The sequence below is a fragment of the Halichoeres trimaculatus genome, unplaced genomic scaffold, assembly GCF_033239565.1.
Source record: "Halichoeres trimaculatus isolate MK-OKI-2021-1 unplaced genomic scaffold, fHalTri1.1 fHalTri1_scaffold_8, whole genome shotgun sequence".
NCBI classification, from domain to species: domain Eukaryota; kingdom Metazoa; phylum Chordata; class Actinopteri; order Labriformes; family Labridae; genus Halichoeres; species Halichoeres trimaculatus.
In genome coordinates this window covers 3,376,349-3,392,753 of record NW_027437186.1, presented here as the reverse complement: position 1 = coordinate 3,392,753, position 16,405 = coordinate 3,376,349, and the positions used below count along the sequence as shown (strand labels likewise).

General features: G+C 39.7%; 1 protein-coding gene and 1 long non-coding RNA gene across 5 annotated transcripts in view; one reads left to right on the top strand and one right to left on the bottom strand.

Moving 5' to 3' along the window:
- fancl (FA complementation group L) overlaps nt 1-12,989 on the bottom strand; it is a 47,632-nt gene extending 34,643 nt beyond the window's left edge. The window contains exons 1-5 of the mRNA XM_074676346.1: nt 12,657-12,989; nt 8,697-8,755; nt 8,525-8,585; nt 7,956-8,012; nt 7,570-7,667 (exon numbers count right to left, since the gene is read on the bottom strand). Of these exons, the coding sequence (XP_074532447.1) occupies nt 7,570-7,667; nt 7,956-8,012; nt 8,525-8,585; nt 8,697-8,755; nt 12,657-12,743 (362 nt within the window). The 5' untranslated portion in view covers nt 12,744-12,989. The remainder of the gene's footprint in view (nt 1-7,569; nt 7,668-7,955; nt 8,013-8,524; nt 8,586-8,696; nt 8,756-12,656) is intronic.
- A 2,634-nt stretch (nt 12,990-15,623) lies between these two features.
- LOC141795336 (uncharacterized) overlaps nt 15,624-16,405 on the top strand; it is a 273,641-nt gene continuing 272,859 nt past the window's right edge. The window contains exon 1 of one of the 4 annotated variants that reach the window (XR_012598586.1): nt 15,624-15,929. This is a non-coding gene — a long non-coding RNA (uncharacterized LOC141795336). Of the gene's footprint in view, nt 15,930-16,004; nt 16,248-16,405 lie in introns of those variants that run through there. The other 3 variants (XR_012598585.1, XR_012598583.1, XR_012598584.1) reach the window with 3 other exon arrangements.

Sequence of the window (16,405 nt, the reverse complement as noted above, 5' to 3'; positions counted from 1 at the left end):
AGAGGAGTGATGTGAGCAGCGTGCTCAGGAATGACATACACACTTAGGGAAGTGATGGAAGGACGGTGTATGATGTGCCCGATTCATAAAAACGTCCGCCTCAAACAAATGCAATCAAACCTCTGCAAAGGGCAACACGTTTTCAGTTCATGTGCACACTAATATTTTTAACTCATCCAGCCCCAAAATCACAAAACACCGGGTCAACTTTTGTTTCCACTGTCGCATGAAAACTAGCTTCTGCCGGCTATTTCATAGCCCACATCTCTTCCTCTTACACTCTCTTTCCCAAACATACCGCACTATTTCAGAAATCAAAACCGTGTTGTAAAGTAAGGATTTTCTAATGTAGAAATCTAAGATCTGAAATAAGACAAATGAAACCAATCTATAGCCTGAACAGGCTAAAGGTAAGACAACAGCCCAGAACAGTCAACATTTCGCACGGTTTCCTTCACACAACTGAACTTTGAATCTAACGCCTCAAGTACACCAGATACGTCTGCAGTCTGGCCCCGCTCTGTTGGGTGTTGACTGCTTTTATGAACTTGTACTGACTGCAGGTTCAATTCTGGCAAGCTGTATGACTGACAGGCAGCTGGAGTCCCAGACCGAGAAGTTCCCTCAGTTCACTCCACTGATAAGTCTCTCTGCATTCATGCTGGGCTGTAAAACCTCAAACCTGTTGACTCCTGGTCTGGTTCCGCTCATTATGTGCCATCTGGTTTTGTTTGTTTTATTTTGAAAAGGGTGTGAGCTGACATATTGACTTGAATGGAAACCTGACTGATCCAGTGCTGTAGCGGAGACGAATCTGATGTATTTCAGCCATCAGAGTCTGAAGGTAAACAATGTTGAATCAGTTGAGTGAGCGTGGCTAACACTGGCAGAGCTAACACCACCAGACTTGGTCTTCCTTGCAGTTGAAGCCTGGTTTACACTTGCAATTTGTGGACTACAGGCCATAGACTGTCAAAAACATGGACGTAGCCTCCGCAACCTCACCCGTCTGTTCCTAAATCTGTGAAATGAAGCCAAGGAGATTCTCAATGAACAGCGTCTTTTAGCACTTCCACATGGGCTTCATTTTTACTAAACAGAAGTTGCCCCTTGTCACAAGCCCTTTGACTGTTTTACTGTTTTCTGTATTTACAACATTTTCAGATTCACCAGGTATCTGCCATACATTTCAACTCCTCTGATATCTCCCTTCAGTTCTTCTCTCTAATAGTTGCTGTTTGATAAACAACACATTGGCCCCAAACTAACCTAACATGCTATAACTCACTGTGAAAAGGAGAAAACACAGCAGGAAAAAGCAATCAGGAGATTATAATGACCAAGCTGCCCCGGTGTGTTTTGGCGGAGTACTGCAGAGTGACAGTAACGCGCCACCCCAAAAAAGGCCTCCATAGGGCCGGCCAATTAGAGTGAGAGGGCTTTGTGGAGCAGGAAGTCTTAAAGGGACAGAGCTAAAACTAAAATAAGGGTTGTCTAACACCAGTGTAAGAAAAACAGAGATTTATCTGAGCTGAAAAGTCATGTTAAGATGCTACAGGGGGCACCAGAGGGTAGGGATAAGCAGCTTGTAACAAGCAGATTGCAGAAAAAACATCTTAAATTTTCAGTTGTACTTTAAAGCAGATAAAAAGTTATTCAAAATTCATATTTCTTTCAACATAAAGAAACTACCAGTTCTCACTTCTGACCATTAGTTAAGGCTCAGGGGTTTACAAAAAGTATCACAAGTGAAGACGTCTCTTTGCTGCCTCACTTACACACACATTTCCATCTCCTCTGAGCTCTCACACTCAGGATAGCAGGGACGAGCTGCAGCTCCTACTTGGCCATGATGGAAACAGCGTGACAGTCAGATGTCCTGCTGGGAAGACTGATGAGAGCATCCCATTTGCAACTCAACAGCCAAGTGAGCTGCTTCCAGACAGTGCACACCACGCACATGTGAGTTTGCGTGTGTGTATGTGTGTGTGTGTGTGTCTCTCTGTTATTTTTCTGTGCCGACAAAATGATTAATGAACAACAACATCAACACATGTGTAGTGCTTGTGTGTTGGGCGTTAAAAAATTTACATCCCAACAATGCACAAGGTACAGAGGACGATGTTCGGCACTTTCTAGAAATCAAGGCATACAAATCATATGAAAAAAATGGCGCGCGCACACACACACACACACACACACACACACACACACACACACACACACACACACACACACACACACACACACACACACACACACTCAGACACAACTTTATGTTAATTAGCCTAGCGTTCAGTCTAACTATGCTAACCAGGTCAGTCTTATCATTTAATAAATCTAACTGCATATCCAGACTCTACTTATAATGTAATGTGATTTGATTCACATCAGAAGACGATAGGACACAGTGGCAGCAGGTGAGAACTGAAGACGATAGGACACAGCAGCCAGTGAGAAAAGTTTTAGGATGTCGGTTGTTGGCTGATGAACTAATGTATCCTCTGTTGTCTGAAGCACCTTGTGAAACCTTCTTCCTAAATGTAAGAGTGAGAACTCCTCTGTCTCCTGTTATCTCAATAAATAACGACTAGTGTAGCGATGCGACAGAGTGATGGTACCAAATACAACTTCAATAACCAGACACCCCTTTACAACCTATGTTATCATTAAGCTTTGCGTGCATTGTTGTTCTGCGTTTCGCCATTTACAACTTACAACTGTATGGTTTTGGAGCCAGGGGCGTAGCTACAATTAGGCAAACACAGGCAGTTGCCTGGGGCCCCAAAATTACCAGGGGCCCCCAAAGCATCTCTTAAAAACTGGTTTATGAAGTTCTCTTCAATTGAAAGCATTTCTTTTTTCTAAATCTTACTTCACATGCTTCAAAATACATCAAAAGGCTTAATCTTAAATGATGGTTTTGGGTACTCCCCCACCCTTCTTATTCAATGGGCTATTCCATGGTACAACACATCTGAAAATTTGATTCAGGAAGAAAGTGGTAAAAAACACTTTTTTTTTCAATTTTTTTCTTATTTTCAACCAAGTCGGAAATAAAATCAATGTTGCTCTGAGATCTGGGATAAACATATAAGACTTTTAGGATTTTAAGGACTTTATCTAGCCCAGGAAACAGGATAATTTTCTCAAAATCAAACTTTTTGAGTTGGTGATAAACATTATTGTACAAAATCTCATTTTTGGATACATAACTCACTGGACAGGGGGTCAAATAAAAATACATTAACTTTAAAATAATAGAACTAAAAAGTATGGTAACTGTAAATATCACCTCTTTCAATAGATTTTTTTCCAGTTTTATGTTGTGCTTGATATTTACATATTTTTTCTTTACTAAATTATTTTTTTCAACATTTACCTATTGTAATGTTTTTCACTTCATACTTTCTTGTTTGTTACTGTTACTCTGTAAATTCCCCACTGTGGAACAAATAAGCTGACAATTGACCATAAAAGATTTCAAATCCAGGACAAAGTGGACTAAATTATGTACTCACTTTTTTCAAAATCAAACTAAAGACCAGAACTTGAGGAAATGCATTTGGTTATGTTAAGTTACCATGTACAAGATTAGCACTGTCTCATGCCTTGATTCTCAGAAAGAGACAGTGGAACCAGGGAAGGCCAGTCTAGCTCTGAGGAAGATGAGTTACAAGGACATGGAGGGCCCCATTGACTGGGTTTGCCTTGGGCCCCCAAACAACTAAATACGCCCCTGTTTGGAGCCCTGTCAGAGGTGCCTCCATTGTGTAGCCAGAGTCTGCACAGTAGAGACTGTGAGGGACTTGCAGAGAATCTGAGTGGAGACAGGTGACCATACTTTTTTTTCTTTTGAGTGTCTAATCTCTTCTTGGCTCTCCCTTCTGACGTTTCTTACTGTTCCTGAAAACTAAACAAGATTAGCAGCTGTCAATCCTTAAACGTGACGCATAACCCCATTTTTAACGTCTAAGAACTAAAGAAAATCAATCTTTTCAGATAAAAGAGGACCTGAATATAAGGCATCCCAATGATTTATTTAAACCACCACATCAATCAGATGTGAGAAACATTTCTGCCAGATGAATTAATTTTTCAGAGTTTGACCACAGCCCATCTGGAATGACTGGGGAGACAGAGTTTTTGACCTATACTGTATCCAGCCACCAGGGGGAGCAGCTTTTGTGGCAACAGTCTATGGGTAAAACTGGAGTATGAAAAAAAAAAAATAACTGTGCTGATTAGTAGGGATAATTTGTCTTTTTTTGTTCAATCCAACTGCCAATAAGAATATAATTCAAAACTAGGTTATTTTGGCTCTGATACAGCCGGGCCCCTTCGTCTGCAGTCACTACCCAGTCTCCAGCATGGTCCCAACCACAATACTATGCCTTGAGTACCTTAAAACAAAGAAAGGTTTGATTAGTTTAAATAAAATTTCAGTTAAATTGAAATTTTGGAAAACTTTATTTATGGTAGAAGACTTTAGGAAAATATTTATTTTTTAAGTTTTTATTTGACTTTCTAAGAAAAATAAGCAATTAAAATGAAGTTTAGTGTTGGAGTTTTGTATTTAAAACAATATGACTAATAATTGGCAAGTTTGTATCTTCTTATTTGGGTAAGGGTCTATGAACGTACGTCAACAGATGATGTGATCACATACAATGAGGGACTTCAGGGCTTAAACATCCTCTGGTGTATAAGGTATTTAGCCAATAAAAACGCCAGTCCTCTGAGTATTTGTCGTCTGATGTGGGCTCTGTAAGGTTTCACCTCCTGCTTTCTTACAGCCCCCCCTGCTGAATATCATCCCTTAGGCTACCCCCCAAAATTGTTATGGTTCAAATAAACTTGAGACTCAGAAATAGCAGTCCAAAAACCACTTGGTGACAGTTCCTTTGAAAATCCTGTGGTTAGAAAGCGTAATCGCTCAGCCCGTGGGCCTGGCTGACCCAACACAGCCCTGCTGTCAGAAAGCCTTGATAACTGGCCTCAGAAGAGCAGCAACACAGTGTGACAGAGTGATAACACTGTGAGAAAAAGAGATGATGCTCTGTACATATACCCAGAGCCTGTGAACATGAAGTGCCAGCTGTGCCCGTAATGAGCCCCAGAGCTTCTGAGGCCACGTTCTGAGGCCATCGAGTGATAGCAGCTGACCTACTCGACCTCATTTTCCATTAATTAACATGTGGTATGCCATCTTCAGCCAATTAAGATGACCACACTCTCGAACTGGAGACACAGCGAGTGAGGAGAGTGAGAAAGACTCACTTACCTGGCCCAATCAGCAGACAGAATTACAGCTGAAAACCCCTGGTGGCTATTAGCACGGCCCATACCAATTAAGACGCTAAGCGAATCTCGAGTGCTTTGGAGATTGAGGCCCACTGTGTATAATGCCTCCTAACCGTAACACGACACTGAAAATGATGTTGGTCCCATTTCCAGCATAAAGCATACCTTCACCCCCCCTTCTCCTATTAAAACCTGAGAGTCTTCAATTAGAGCCATTTGCATTTTGCTAATATCATAATTGTAGCTGTGGTCATTAATAGGAAAGTGGAAAATGAGTGTAGTAGTCAAGGCTTAATCCGAGCAGAGGGAGAATAGATATCTCTTACTAGCCACCGTCGCCCCCCTCCTCCTCCTCCTTCTTCTCTCCTGACGAGTGGAGACGGCAGTATTAGCCAAGCCTGTCATCACGCGTGGGCTGAGAGTTATTAAATGTGACCTGGATTTAACTATAACTCAATAACTAAAAATAAGGAAGTCATTAAGAGCCATTTGTTAATGTGGAGCTGTGTTGTTGCAGGCTCTCTTACAAGGAGTGCTCCATAAAGCTGTTAAAGAAGCAGAGGTTTCTAGACATATGTAAGCCTCTGTTTGTACTCTAGGGAAAAGACAAAGGAAAAACCATCTATATCAACACACAGTTACACTTCTGACCCACAAACTCTGGCTAGTGAACGAGAAATCCCCCACAAATTTATATCAGGGTAGTTTTCCTTCATGTTGCGATAATGGTATTATACCATGGTGTTCCAACATGAAATAAGGGAAGTCTTTTGAAAACATGGTTCTGACTCTGTTCTGTGTCATAAGTGTACCTAGCAGGTGGAAAATGTCTACTACTGTGTTAGAGAGAGGCCTTTGCCTAGGGATGGGTACCGAATAAGGTACTTTTAAAGGTTCCAACCGAATTCTGTCAAAGGTATCGGTTATCGATTCATGTAAAATCAAAAGGTACCATGTTTAGGTACCTAAATGCATCCTTGTGACTGTGAGGGAGTGGAAGAGCAGGCGATTTTCCATGCTGGACATGAACATAGCATAATAAGGTTATATACTGAAGAATAAATATGTTAAATTGAAAATAATTCACATTTTATTATCAAACAAATTGATATTTTTTACCACATTAACACAAAAAAGTACCGAAAATTAGTACCGTTGAGTACTGGTACCGATTGCCAGGTACCGGGCATTGGTACCGTATCGTTTCAAATGTGAAAGGTACCCATCCCTACCTTTGCGCACAATGAGAGTGGCTTATCCCATTTCAAGCTTAAAGTGCACTATACTGGTGAGCAAACTGGGTCTGATGAATGAAGAATATTTACAGGCAACCTAAGTTACTGGTTGCCTAGAACACAGCATTAGGACCAGAGGGGATGTCCTTATATGATGACCTCCTCATTTCAGCAAGTCTGGCGAGGATTTGGTGCTATTTTTAGAACAGTGTTTTCTAGGGATGCACCGATATGAACATCTTGGCCGGTATCCAATATTAATATTGCTTTTATGGCCGATAACCGATATTTACCGTTATGTGCTGTATACCATATGTCAACACGGATGATGTGTTGAGGTAGTTCAGAAAGAAAGAGTAGCACGAACATGAAAAAAGATGACAGAGATCATGGAAAGAGGATGGAGCGATCATGGAAAAAGGATGGAGCGATCAAAAAAATATGTTTTGTCTGTTATTTGGACCAAAAACAGGAAGAGAGACATGAAAGAAGAGAGTCCACTCGTCTTAGGTAGTTTTGTTGTTTACATAGTCATAGTCAGAAAACAATATTATTTGGGTCCTGAAAGAGCATTGAAGATGCTCTGAAAATGGCTGGCAGCTAATGAGTAAGTATCAGCCCACTTTTACGCAACGGCTGATACCGAGGTGTTAAAAAAAATGAACAACATCGGCCGATACTGATATTGATAACGATATATTGTCATCAGTTTATAGACAGATTCAAGCTTTCTACAACATATGAATATGTAAAGATCTGAAGAGGTTAGCATTGTTATTTGATATTCATGTTTAAGGTATGAAAAAGCACAAAAACACCTCTTGAAGTACTGATGACAAGATAAAGTACTGGATGAGTTACCATCTGTTTCCTTTATGACCAATTTGGAAATACTATGTGTACACTGGATAGTATCCACTAACTTTTATAACATGTGAACAGAACTGCAAACAATATCAATTTGATGATGTAGTGAGTGTGAGTGTTTTCAATAAGAGATCAGTGTTATAGCTTTTTCATGGTCACTTACTTCTCCCAGCCAAGGGTCTCCATCTCAGAGATGAGCCTAGAGTAGTACTGAGGAGGCGGGATAGAGCGGCACTCAGGACGTGTCTTCAGACACACTTCCTGTAACAACAGAGAGAAAGCTTTTAATTCCAGGCTCAGATAACTATGAACATCATAACACAGCTTCAACACTTCATAAATACAGCAGAACTCAATCAGGGCCAATAAGTCGTACACTTCTGTTTGGTGGCAAGCACAAAGGCTGTTACACTTTTCATTAATCTAACAGAATATACATGAACATGTGAGTCTCACAATCAAGACTATTGATAGAGCCTGAAGGTTCCTATTCATAAAGCAACAATGTCAGAGTGACCGTGTTAACCACTGTGTCATCCTCCTCCTTACCAAGACGGTCTTCAGCTCCAAAATGAAACTGACAAGATCGGCCGACTGCTGCAGCCTCTGTAAGGAGTCAAAGAAGAGAGAAAAGACATCCTTGAATGGGAGGATAATGAAGTGACAGTGTCTATTTTTCCTCTAGCCAGCCATTCAAATCAAACACAGTGTTTGTGATTAATGGGGGCTGCCACCAGCTTTAATAATTAATGATAGCTTAAAGGCTGTGAAAATAATGAACTTTGCAGCCCGGGGTGAAATATCAATCTCATCCAAATAACCCTGAGGGGCCACATAACAAATAGGGACATTTTCCAGGCAATGTTAATTAAACAGTGAAAAATATTTTTCTCTGCTTGAGAGTGAGGGCCAGCCTGAGTGCTGACAGAGAGCACGAGAAGGACGTCTGGCACGGTGCAGGAAAACACAAAAGGAGCCAAAATGACACAACAAAAATGTTAATCTGGGAAGAATCAGGCTAATTGCAGCCAGCGCGGACAAATGCAAAACAACAACGCATACAAGGACACACATTTCAGGCAAAAATGACACGTTTCTGGGCTGCATGAAGACTTTACCTGCTTCACTATGTGCTCATATCCATGCAACAGGTGTTTCAACTGCCAACAGCAGTGCAGCCTGCGGGAACAAAGTGATGTGGAAATGTAAATTATAACATTTCTATAAAGGGTTCTGTCAACAAGTCTCGGCTTTGTAGCATGTTAAGGATACTGAGGCTTTGATGTTTACCTGGCTCCTTTCAGCTGAAGATCTAGTGGCAGGACAATTCTTACTCTGAAGTCTTGTTCCTGTGAGCAGACAAGCAAGACTGTAAATGAAACAGGTGGGTATTTCAAGCAAAAATACTGTTCGATATTTACTGCTAACTAGCTGCTGCTTATTCCAATAGTTTCCCCCTATGCAAACAGAAGATTAGAGCCTCATTAATGAAAAAACAACTACATTTTCAAGATTACTCTTGTAAATTTAAGAAAATAAAGTTGTAAATTTATGAGAATTAAATTTTATTTTAGTCTTTCAAATTGGCATTTATTTATTTATTGTGGCTTTTTCTTCTGCTATGTATTGTGTTTTTAATCTATCCAGTGTTTTCTCTAAGTTTACAGCCTTGGGGGGGAGGTTTGCATAGCGATGTCATAGGGAGGTGTTTCTTGTGGTGGTTTTCCCAGCTCTCTGTCTGCTAATGGAGTAAGCTTGTCTGTGTGTGTAAATGTGAGCATGTGTTTGTGTGTCTGTGATAGGGTTTGGGGCAGAACTTTGCCATGCACAAAAGATCAAGGGGAATAATGTGAACCTGACGATGTACAGATAAATGACATCCCGTCATGTTAATAAGGCTACGTTCAGACTGCAGCCCTTAATGCTCAATTCCGATTTATTGCTCAAATCCGATTTTTGTGTTTAGCTGTTCAGATAACACCTGTAAATGTGACCTGACTGCAGACTGTGATGTGAACAGCTCACGCTTCAGAAGTGACATGCATGCTCAGTTTAACATTAATGACATCATGCACAGCACGGTGTGATGAGGAGCAACAAACACAGAGCAAATATGTGCTCCACAATGCTGTAAAGTTTGTTTCCATAACGCAAAACCTGATGTTACAGCAGCTCACCTTGAGTGAGCTCTTATTAAAGTAATTATGGCTTTATTTTATTTCATATAAACCTTAAGGCGGACGCTCTCTCCTGCACTGGGGTCTCTCCCACACCGGGGTCTCTCCTGCTGACCCTGCTACATCTCAGCGCCGTAGTGCCCTGAACAGGTGAACAAAGGGGCAAAAACTTAGTTTTTTCATCTGTTCTGATGTTTCGTAGTTTGTCTGAGGGAAGATCAGACAGGAGCAGACAGATCTCTGACTGACACTGTCTGGTAGGAAAGTACGGCAGTGCGCAAATACGCACGGATGAGATGGATCATCGGTGTCTCTGCGTCCTGTGAACTGTTATTTTAGCCTGATTAATCCATTCAAAAAGTCGTCACAGTGTTGATAAACTTAATTTGTTAGATATCATAATACAAACGTGCGATTCATTCACCTTTATCCTCTATTGTGTGTGTGTAATGGAGATGCCAGTCGATGTCCCAGCGCTCTCTCTTTTTCTCATCACTCATCCTTTTATGCATTGTTTAATCAAGCTTGTAGCTGGATGAATAACTAAAACTCTTTATTTAAAAAAAGCATACACTTTTCAATAATCGTGTCTATATTAACCACTAAATATGTTCTGTCCATGAAGTGACTTTGAAAATATTTGCCCTGAGGTAAACTGCTGCTGTAGAATGACGTCAAAGTCGCATTAAATGCGACCTGGCTGTTCAGACCACGGTCGCATTCAAGAAAATCAGATATTAATTATAATTGATAGTGTTTTTATTAGTCGTCTTTTTATTGATTGTGTTTTTAAGCTTGTACAGCACTTAGGTCATCTGCGGTTGTTTTAAAATGTGCTATTAAATAGCATTTGACTTGACTTGACTTTAGCTAGGCTATAAGAAGACTGTACAAAAATAAGGAGTGGGGAGTATCTTGTGAAGTTACACTGTGAAGATACTATGAAGAGTATCTGTTTTAACTGCACCCCCTCGCCACCTTCTGGCCCGGAGTCTCCCCACACTGTCGTAAATGACTTTTAGTGAGGCATTTGTTTGTTTTGCTATTAAATGGTGGTTGAATCAAAACAAATTTTCTTTCTTCAAGACAACTTTTTACTGGATACAACGCGCCGAGGTAAGGTATTTGTCAGTACAGTTACATAGCGCTACGGTTTGAAATGTGACATCAAGCAAACGTAGTAGTGAGCTATATGTAGTGACATCAGCACTCTTTTGTTCAGCTTTCTTCTGCTCCTCTGTCCTCTCTCTGTCTGACAGTTAGGCTCCAGTGTCCACTATCACTACAAAATTAATCACAGAAATCGTTTTAAGCAGAGAAAAACACAGATCTCTCTTGTCACTTCTAAACTTTGTCAGCCAGCATGGCGTTATCATAGAGACCTAGACTTGAGCTAAATCAATCCGGTCCTGGTCAGCAATTTAAAATAACCTGCTGCTAATCCCATTTTAAAGTGTGGATTACAATCAAACATATATCTAGAAGGGAGACTTTTTCAATATCATTTTCAAACTCTTCACAGCCCCTTTAATATAGTTTTCACAAACAAGGAATTATTTCATCTTTTGGCACATCGGCGTAACACCGTCATAAGTATAAGAACCCAGAAAAGACTCCAAAGAAACTGTCAAGAACTTCCGTAGAGTTGTAAAGATGTTCACAGATTCAGTTTTCTCCAATCAATAACTCATCAGTGGATCATTGCTTTTACAAAATCAACACTGTAATGTACCGTAAAGCGCCAGAAGCGCCATTGTGAAGTGCCACTTTGCACTGTGTGATCCTCCTCATAGAGTACATTTGTTGTTACATGCAATTTGCAAGTTTAAAACAAAGTTACACAGTGATAAGTTATTACAGACTGATTCTTGGGCTGTGGTACATTACAGACACCTCACTGCAATCACAGCTAAACTGCGAACTACACAGGTGTTTTCCTCGAAACGAGCCAGCCTCGTCGCTGGGGAACCTGCATTGCAGAGCGGCTCTTGTTTAAACAAAACATCTGCAAATTGCAGCACTGATAAAATATGACACAGAAATATTAAATAACTTCACCCAGGAGAGGTGTAGCCTCATCAAAATCATTTTACAAGTATGATAGATATAAATTAAGATGACTTTATTCTATTAATTTTTGACTTTTTTTTTTTCAAAAAATGTATGATTTTTTTTATCCTGTAAATTGATGACTTTACTCTAATAAATTTTTTGATTAATCTTGTGATTTACTTTTTTTTTCTTTGATGTGGCACTAATCCTCCACTGTACAAAGCAGTGCCATAACATGGATATCTAAAAAAGAAAAAAATGGAAAAATGAGTGAGATGCTAAACAAGAAGCATGGAAGGTGCAACTAATGTTTATATTTCAAAATAAAAAAAAAAAAACTGTTCATATAAATAAATAGAAAAACTATTTTCATCCTGGATGTACTTTTTGTTTTACAAATGTGTAAATAAGTACAATTTTCATATTTTTCTTTCAGTTTTGTGGTCAAGCTGTTTGACGGAATAAAAATGTATTGATAGACTGTCAATAATGTCTTGGCCACCTCATAATTCAGTTTGTTGAGTTAGGGAATCTTCAAATTGTACGATAAAATTGCTTTGCTGCAAAGTTAAGCTTAGGTGTCTTACTTTTTAGTGGAAGTCCCCTTTTATTTGACCTGGCGGGGCTTCCATAGATTGTTGATAAACGTATGACATAAGTTTACATCACAGTTAATATCAGCTCTTAAATTCTGCACAAACCTTACACTGAGGTATACATATCTCAAAGAAAAACAATAACTTCTGAATAGCTATCTAAACTGCTTGCTGTCAGTTTAGGGAAGTTAACAGTGATACAGTGTGGATTGTACATTTCAGTACTTAACAGTTTTTAAATAAAGTGTCTAAAGATGACATATATGCCGAAATAAAATGCGGTGAGTCAGTTTTTGTAAAATGGTTTGAGCCGAATTCTTTGACGTTTATCAAAGTGTCAGTAGCTATTCAAACATATAGTGTTAACTTTATTAATGAAGTTTGGAGAAATTCTGTATAACAACAACTATGGTACTCGGTCTCACCTGCACAGTGATAAATCCGTCATATACCGTTTTCTCCTTGTTTAGAGGTAAGAGCAGAGGGTTTTCTTTAGCCAGTAAACCCTCCATGTTGACTTAATATTCAGACTTCGAGTCAAGGCTCGAACCAGGAGGACAGCTTACTTAGCAACACGAGCTATCCGTTAAACTAGCAATAAATGATAAAAACAACAAAAACGCGTAGCTGAAACCTATACTGTAAATCCTGGACGCGGATACTTAAGTTAATGTTTCGGATTTTACCGTGATGTCCCTCAGTTTCAGTCAGAAGAGCTGAAACTTCCTGAACTCTGAGCACGAGCTGAGAAAGCTCACGTCCCGCCACCCAAAGCAAAATACGTGACGTCACACCGTTGCATTCAAAGACCATTGAGAGAATTTGACACTTTTGAAACGTACGGTATTTAATGCAAGATTGTGCCAGTAAAACGAATTTTACCATCATCATTTGGTTACAAACTCGTGAATTTAGCTGTAGTGAGTAGAAGGCATATCTGAACCTTTAATTTACTACAGGGAACACCTTTATATTGATTGATTTCAAATTGATTAAACTATTGCGATACCGACGAGGAGCATTTGAACGCTCCATTAGCCTTGACTAACAGTATTTCCAGAGTTTGCTCTTCATAGAAGTACATGTTGCTCGTGTAATTCAAGCCAGTGTTTTTTCGTCACGTACCCAGGTTGGTTTTGCAGTTTTTTTTCTTGATACGAGAAGTTGGTTTAAAGTTGACTTTAAGAAGGGCTATGAAAACGAAACATTAGACTACAGATGTACAGAATTAACAGTCAACGACCCTAAAGCCAAGCCATAACATTCCAATCATAAAGCCAAAATACCTGAATAAAATATTTAATCCATAAAAACATATGTGTACTGATGCAAATATTCAGTACTGAGTTGTGTTATCTGTGTCACAGAAACCCCTTTGGTAATGCCTATTTAATTTTCTCAAGATAACCATATTTTTCTAATGTTTGCTAAAGTAGACCTATTTGATGTTTGTAACCAGTTGCAGCTGCGTGCACATTTTGGCAACACTAGTGCTGTTGTGGAGTACAATGGTTTTTCAATAAACCAGAAACCTACCAAATCAAAAAGAGCTCACAGATAGCTGAGTCTACGACCTGGTTGAAATAAAGGATCCAAAAAAAAAAAAAAAAAAAAACTACACCCAGATATAGACAAATGCACCTGCACTTCAACATAAAATCTGTTTCTGTTAATATCTCAATTACTCTCCATAGTGAGTTTGGTCATAACCTCTAACAACTTCCTTATTAAACACACAAAGTAAAAACTGGATTTAGATTACCAGCTGTTAAAATAATTTATTTATGGTCAAACCTCATTGCCAAAATGCTTGCATGCATTTTTGATGACATCAACAGTAAATTGGTCTATAGAAAATTGTTTTTATTTTTAAAACTTGTAAAAGACCCCTTTACTATTTGTAACCAGTTATAGTATCAGCAATGTGAAATGATTCCCAGCTCCATGTGAAATCTGTGAGTGAATGGAAGACAACAAGTGGACAGGTATGTTGACGACAGACGTTGTAGTGGAGGTTTGTATTTATGATTTTTTTCATGAGAAAAGGAAATAGTTTGATAATATTCCATAGTTTTACTGTAAAGATGAAATCTGTTTCCACTAATCATGATTTAAACTCTCTCATTATTTACTCTCCATAGTGAGTCCTAGTCATCTAATTTTGTCACAACTTTATCTCTTAACCAACTCTATAATTAACTACACAAAGTAAAAACCTGACTGAACCAAGGCTGGATATAGAGAGTTCATATTTAACAACTTATAGCCACAGATGTTAACTGGTAACTCAGTATGTTTACATGCAGCTTCAGAAACCAGACTATAACCTTAGTCAGCACAAGATCAGACTATTGGAATTAGGGATGGGTACCTTTCACGTTTGAAACGATCCAGTACCGATGCCTGGTACCTGGCAATCGATACCGGTACTCAACGGTAACAGTTTTCGGTACTTATGTGTGTTAATGTGGTAAAAAATATCAATTTGTTTAATAATACATTTTTTTTATTTTTTTTTTCAATTTAACACATTTATTCTTTAATATATAACCTTGCAATGCTGTGTTCATGTCCAGCATGGAAAATCACCTACTCTTACACTCCCTCAAAGTCACAAGGATGCATTTAGGTACCTTAACATGGTACCTTTTGACTTTACATGAATCAGAACCTGGTACTTTTGTCAGAATTTGGTCGGTACCTATAAAAGTACCTGATTCGGTACCCATCCCTAAGTGGAATGCATGTAAACTGCTAAGTCAAACCGAAATCACACAAAGCATGGTTCGATTGACAGGCCTAGTGTCCAGTTGGCATGGTCACTCTTTACTCCAAAACACCAGTTGCTCTGTAACGGTCCCAATCTTGTCAGAAGTCAGTAAAACTTGGGTTCACAGTGGAAAATGGATTTTGACAACCTGCCACTTAACAACCAGGTATTTCCATGCTGCTCATAGTTTGATTCAGAGTTTAAAGAACACCAATTTATCTGACTAAATGAAGCGAAGCTAAGCTTCTTTTGCCAAAGCATGTGCAGCTTCATGATGATGCAGGTTGTAAAAGGGTCGGTCAACACCAAGTGAAGAAATACAGATCATCCAATGGCAACAAGTCAACCACCAGTATATAAACTTATTAGGAAAAGATCTGGCCGGAGATAGACCTCTTATAATTCTGGCTCATGTTTTCATTCAAATAACTTGCATCAATAAGCCAAAGCCCTCCCTCCAAACCAGCATGCATTAAATTGCCTCAACATATGGATAATGGAACTCCAGAGATACAGCAAATTCCCATTTTAATCCAATCAAAACATGATTACAACAAAAGCACACTCCAACAATGCACACTTGTCCTTCACTTTCCTTTTGAGCCTGTATTCACTCGTGGAGCTGTGAGCAGAGAATAGGAATGTGTGATTATACTGTACAGAGCTGGTGAGGGGAGTGTGTCAAAGCGTGCATGCCACACAATGTGCCTGGAGAGATTGATGTTTTTGTCATCCACCTGCTTCAAAGCTGTAAAAAAGCCGGCTGATGCAAATAGAGAAACCTAGCCAGGCAGGCTCACAAACAAAAGAGGGAGAACCTCACTGCTCCTCTTTTGCACATCTGTTTTGGAGGAATATCTGAGGTTTGTGTTGTGACGCACACTGGGCTCAAATGAACACTGAATCTGAGGCTTCAGTCTGGGAGTGGGTAAGTGTTGAATGCCTCTTTTTGTTCTCGAAGGGAAATGGGAACAATTTAAGGTTTTTTTTGCCTTTTTTTTTTGTTGTTGTTGTTGAACGCGATGCATCGGCACAGTGGCAGTGGGAGAGGGAAGCAGCATCCCTCCCTCTTTCTCTCCCTCACTCTCTTCCCTCTCTTTCTCTTTGGCTGGCGCTGGCGTTTCTTGTCATGGAAAGCAAATCTGCAGGCGTGCTGCGCGGCCGGCTTTAATGGCATTCCAGTAGCAAAAAGGGCGTCAAAATGTAGCATCAGAAGGAAAGCAGAGGGGGCAGATGCGTATAGGTGGTGAGCTCTCTGTCGTCTTCTCTCTGTCTGTCTGACCGCTCTCCCTTCCCTTCCGCCGCCTCCAGCGCCGGGCTCCGTCTGGGAGAGGAATGATCTATGGTGCTTTGTTTATCACTGGCCATGGTCACTTCTCTGGAATGCAATTGGCTGGAACTACA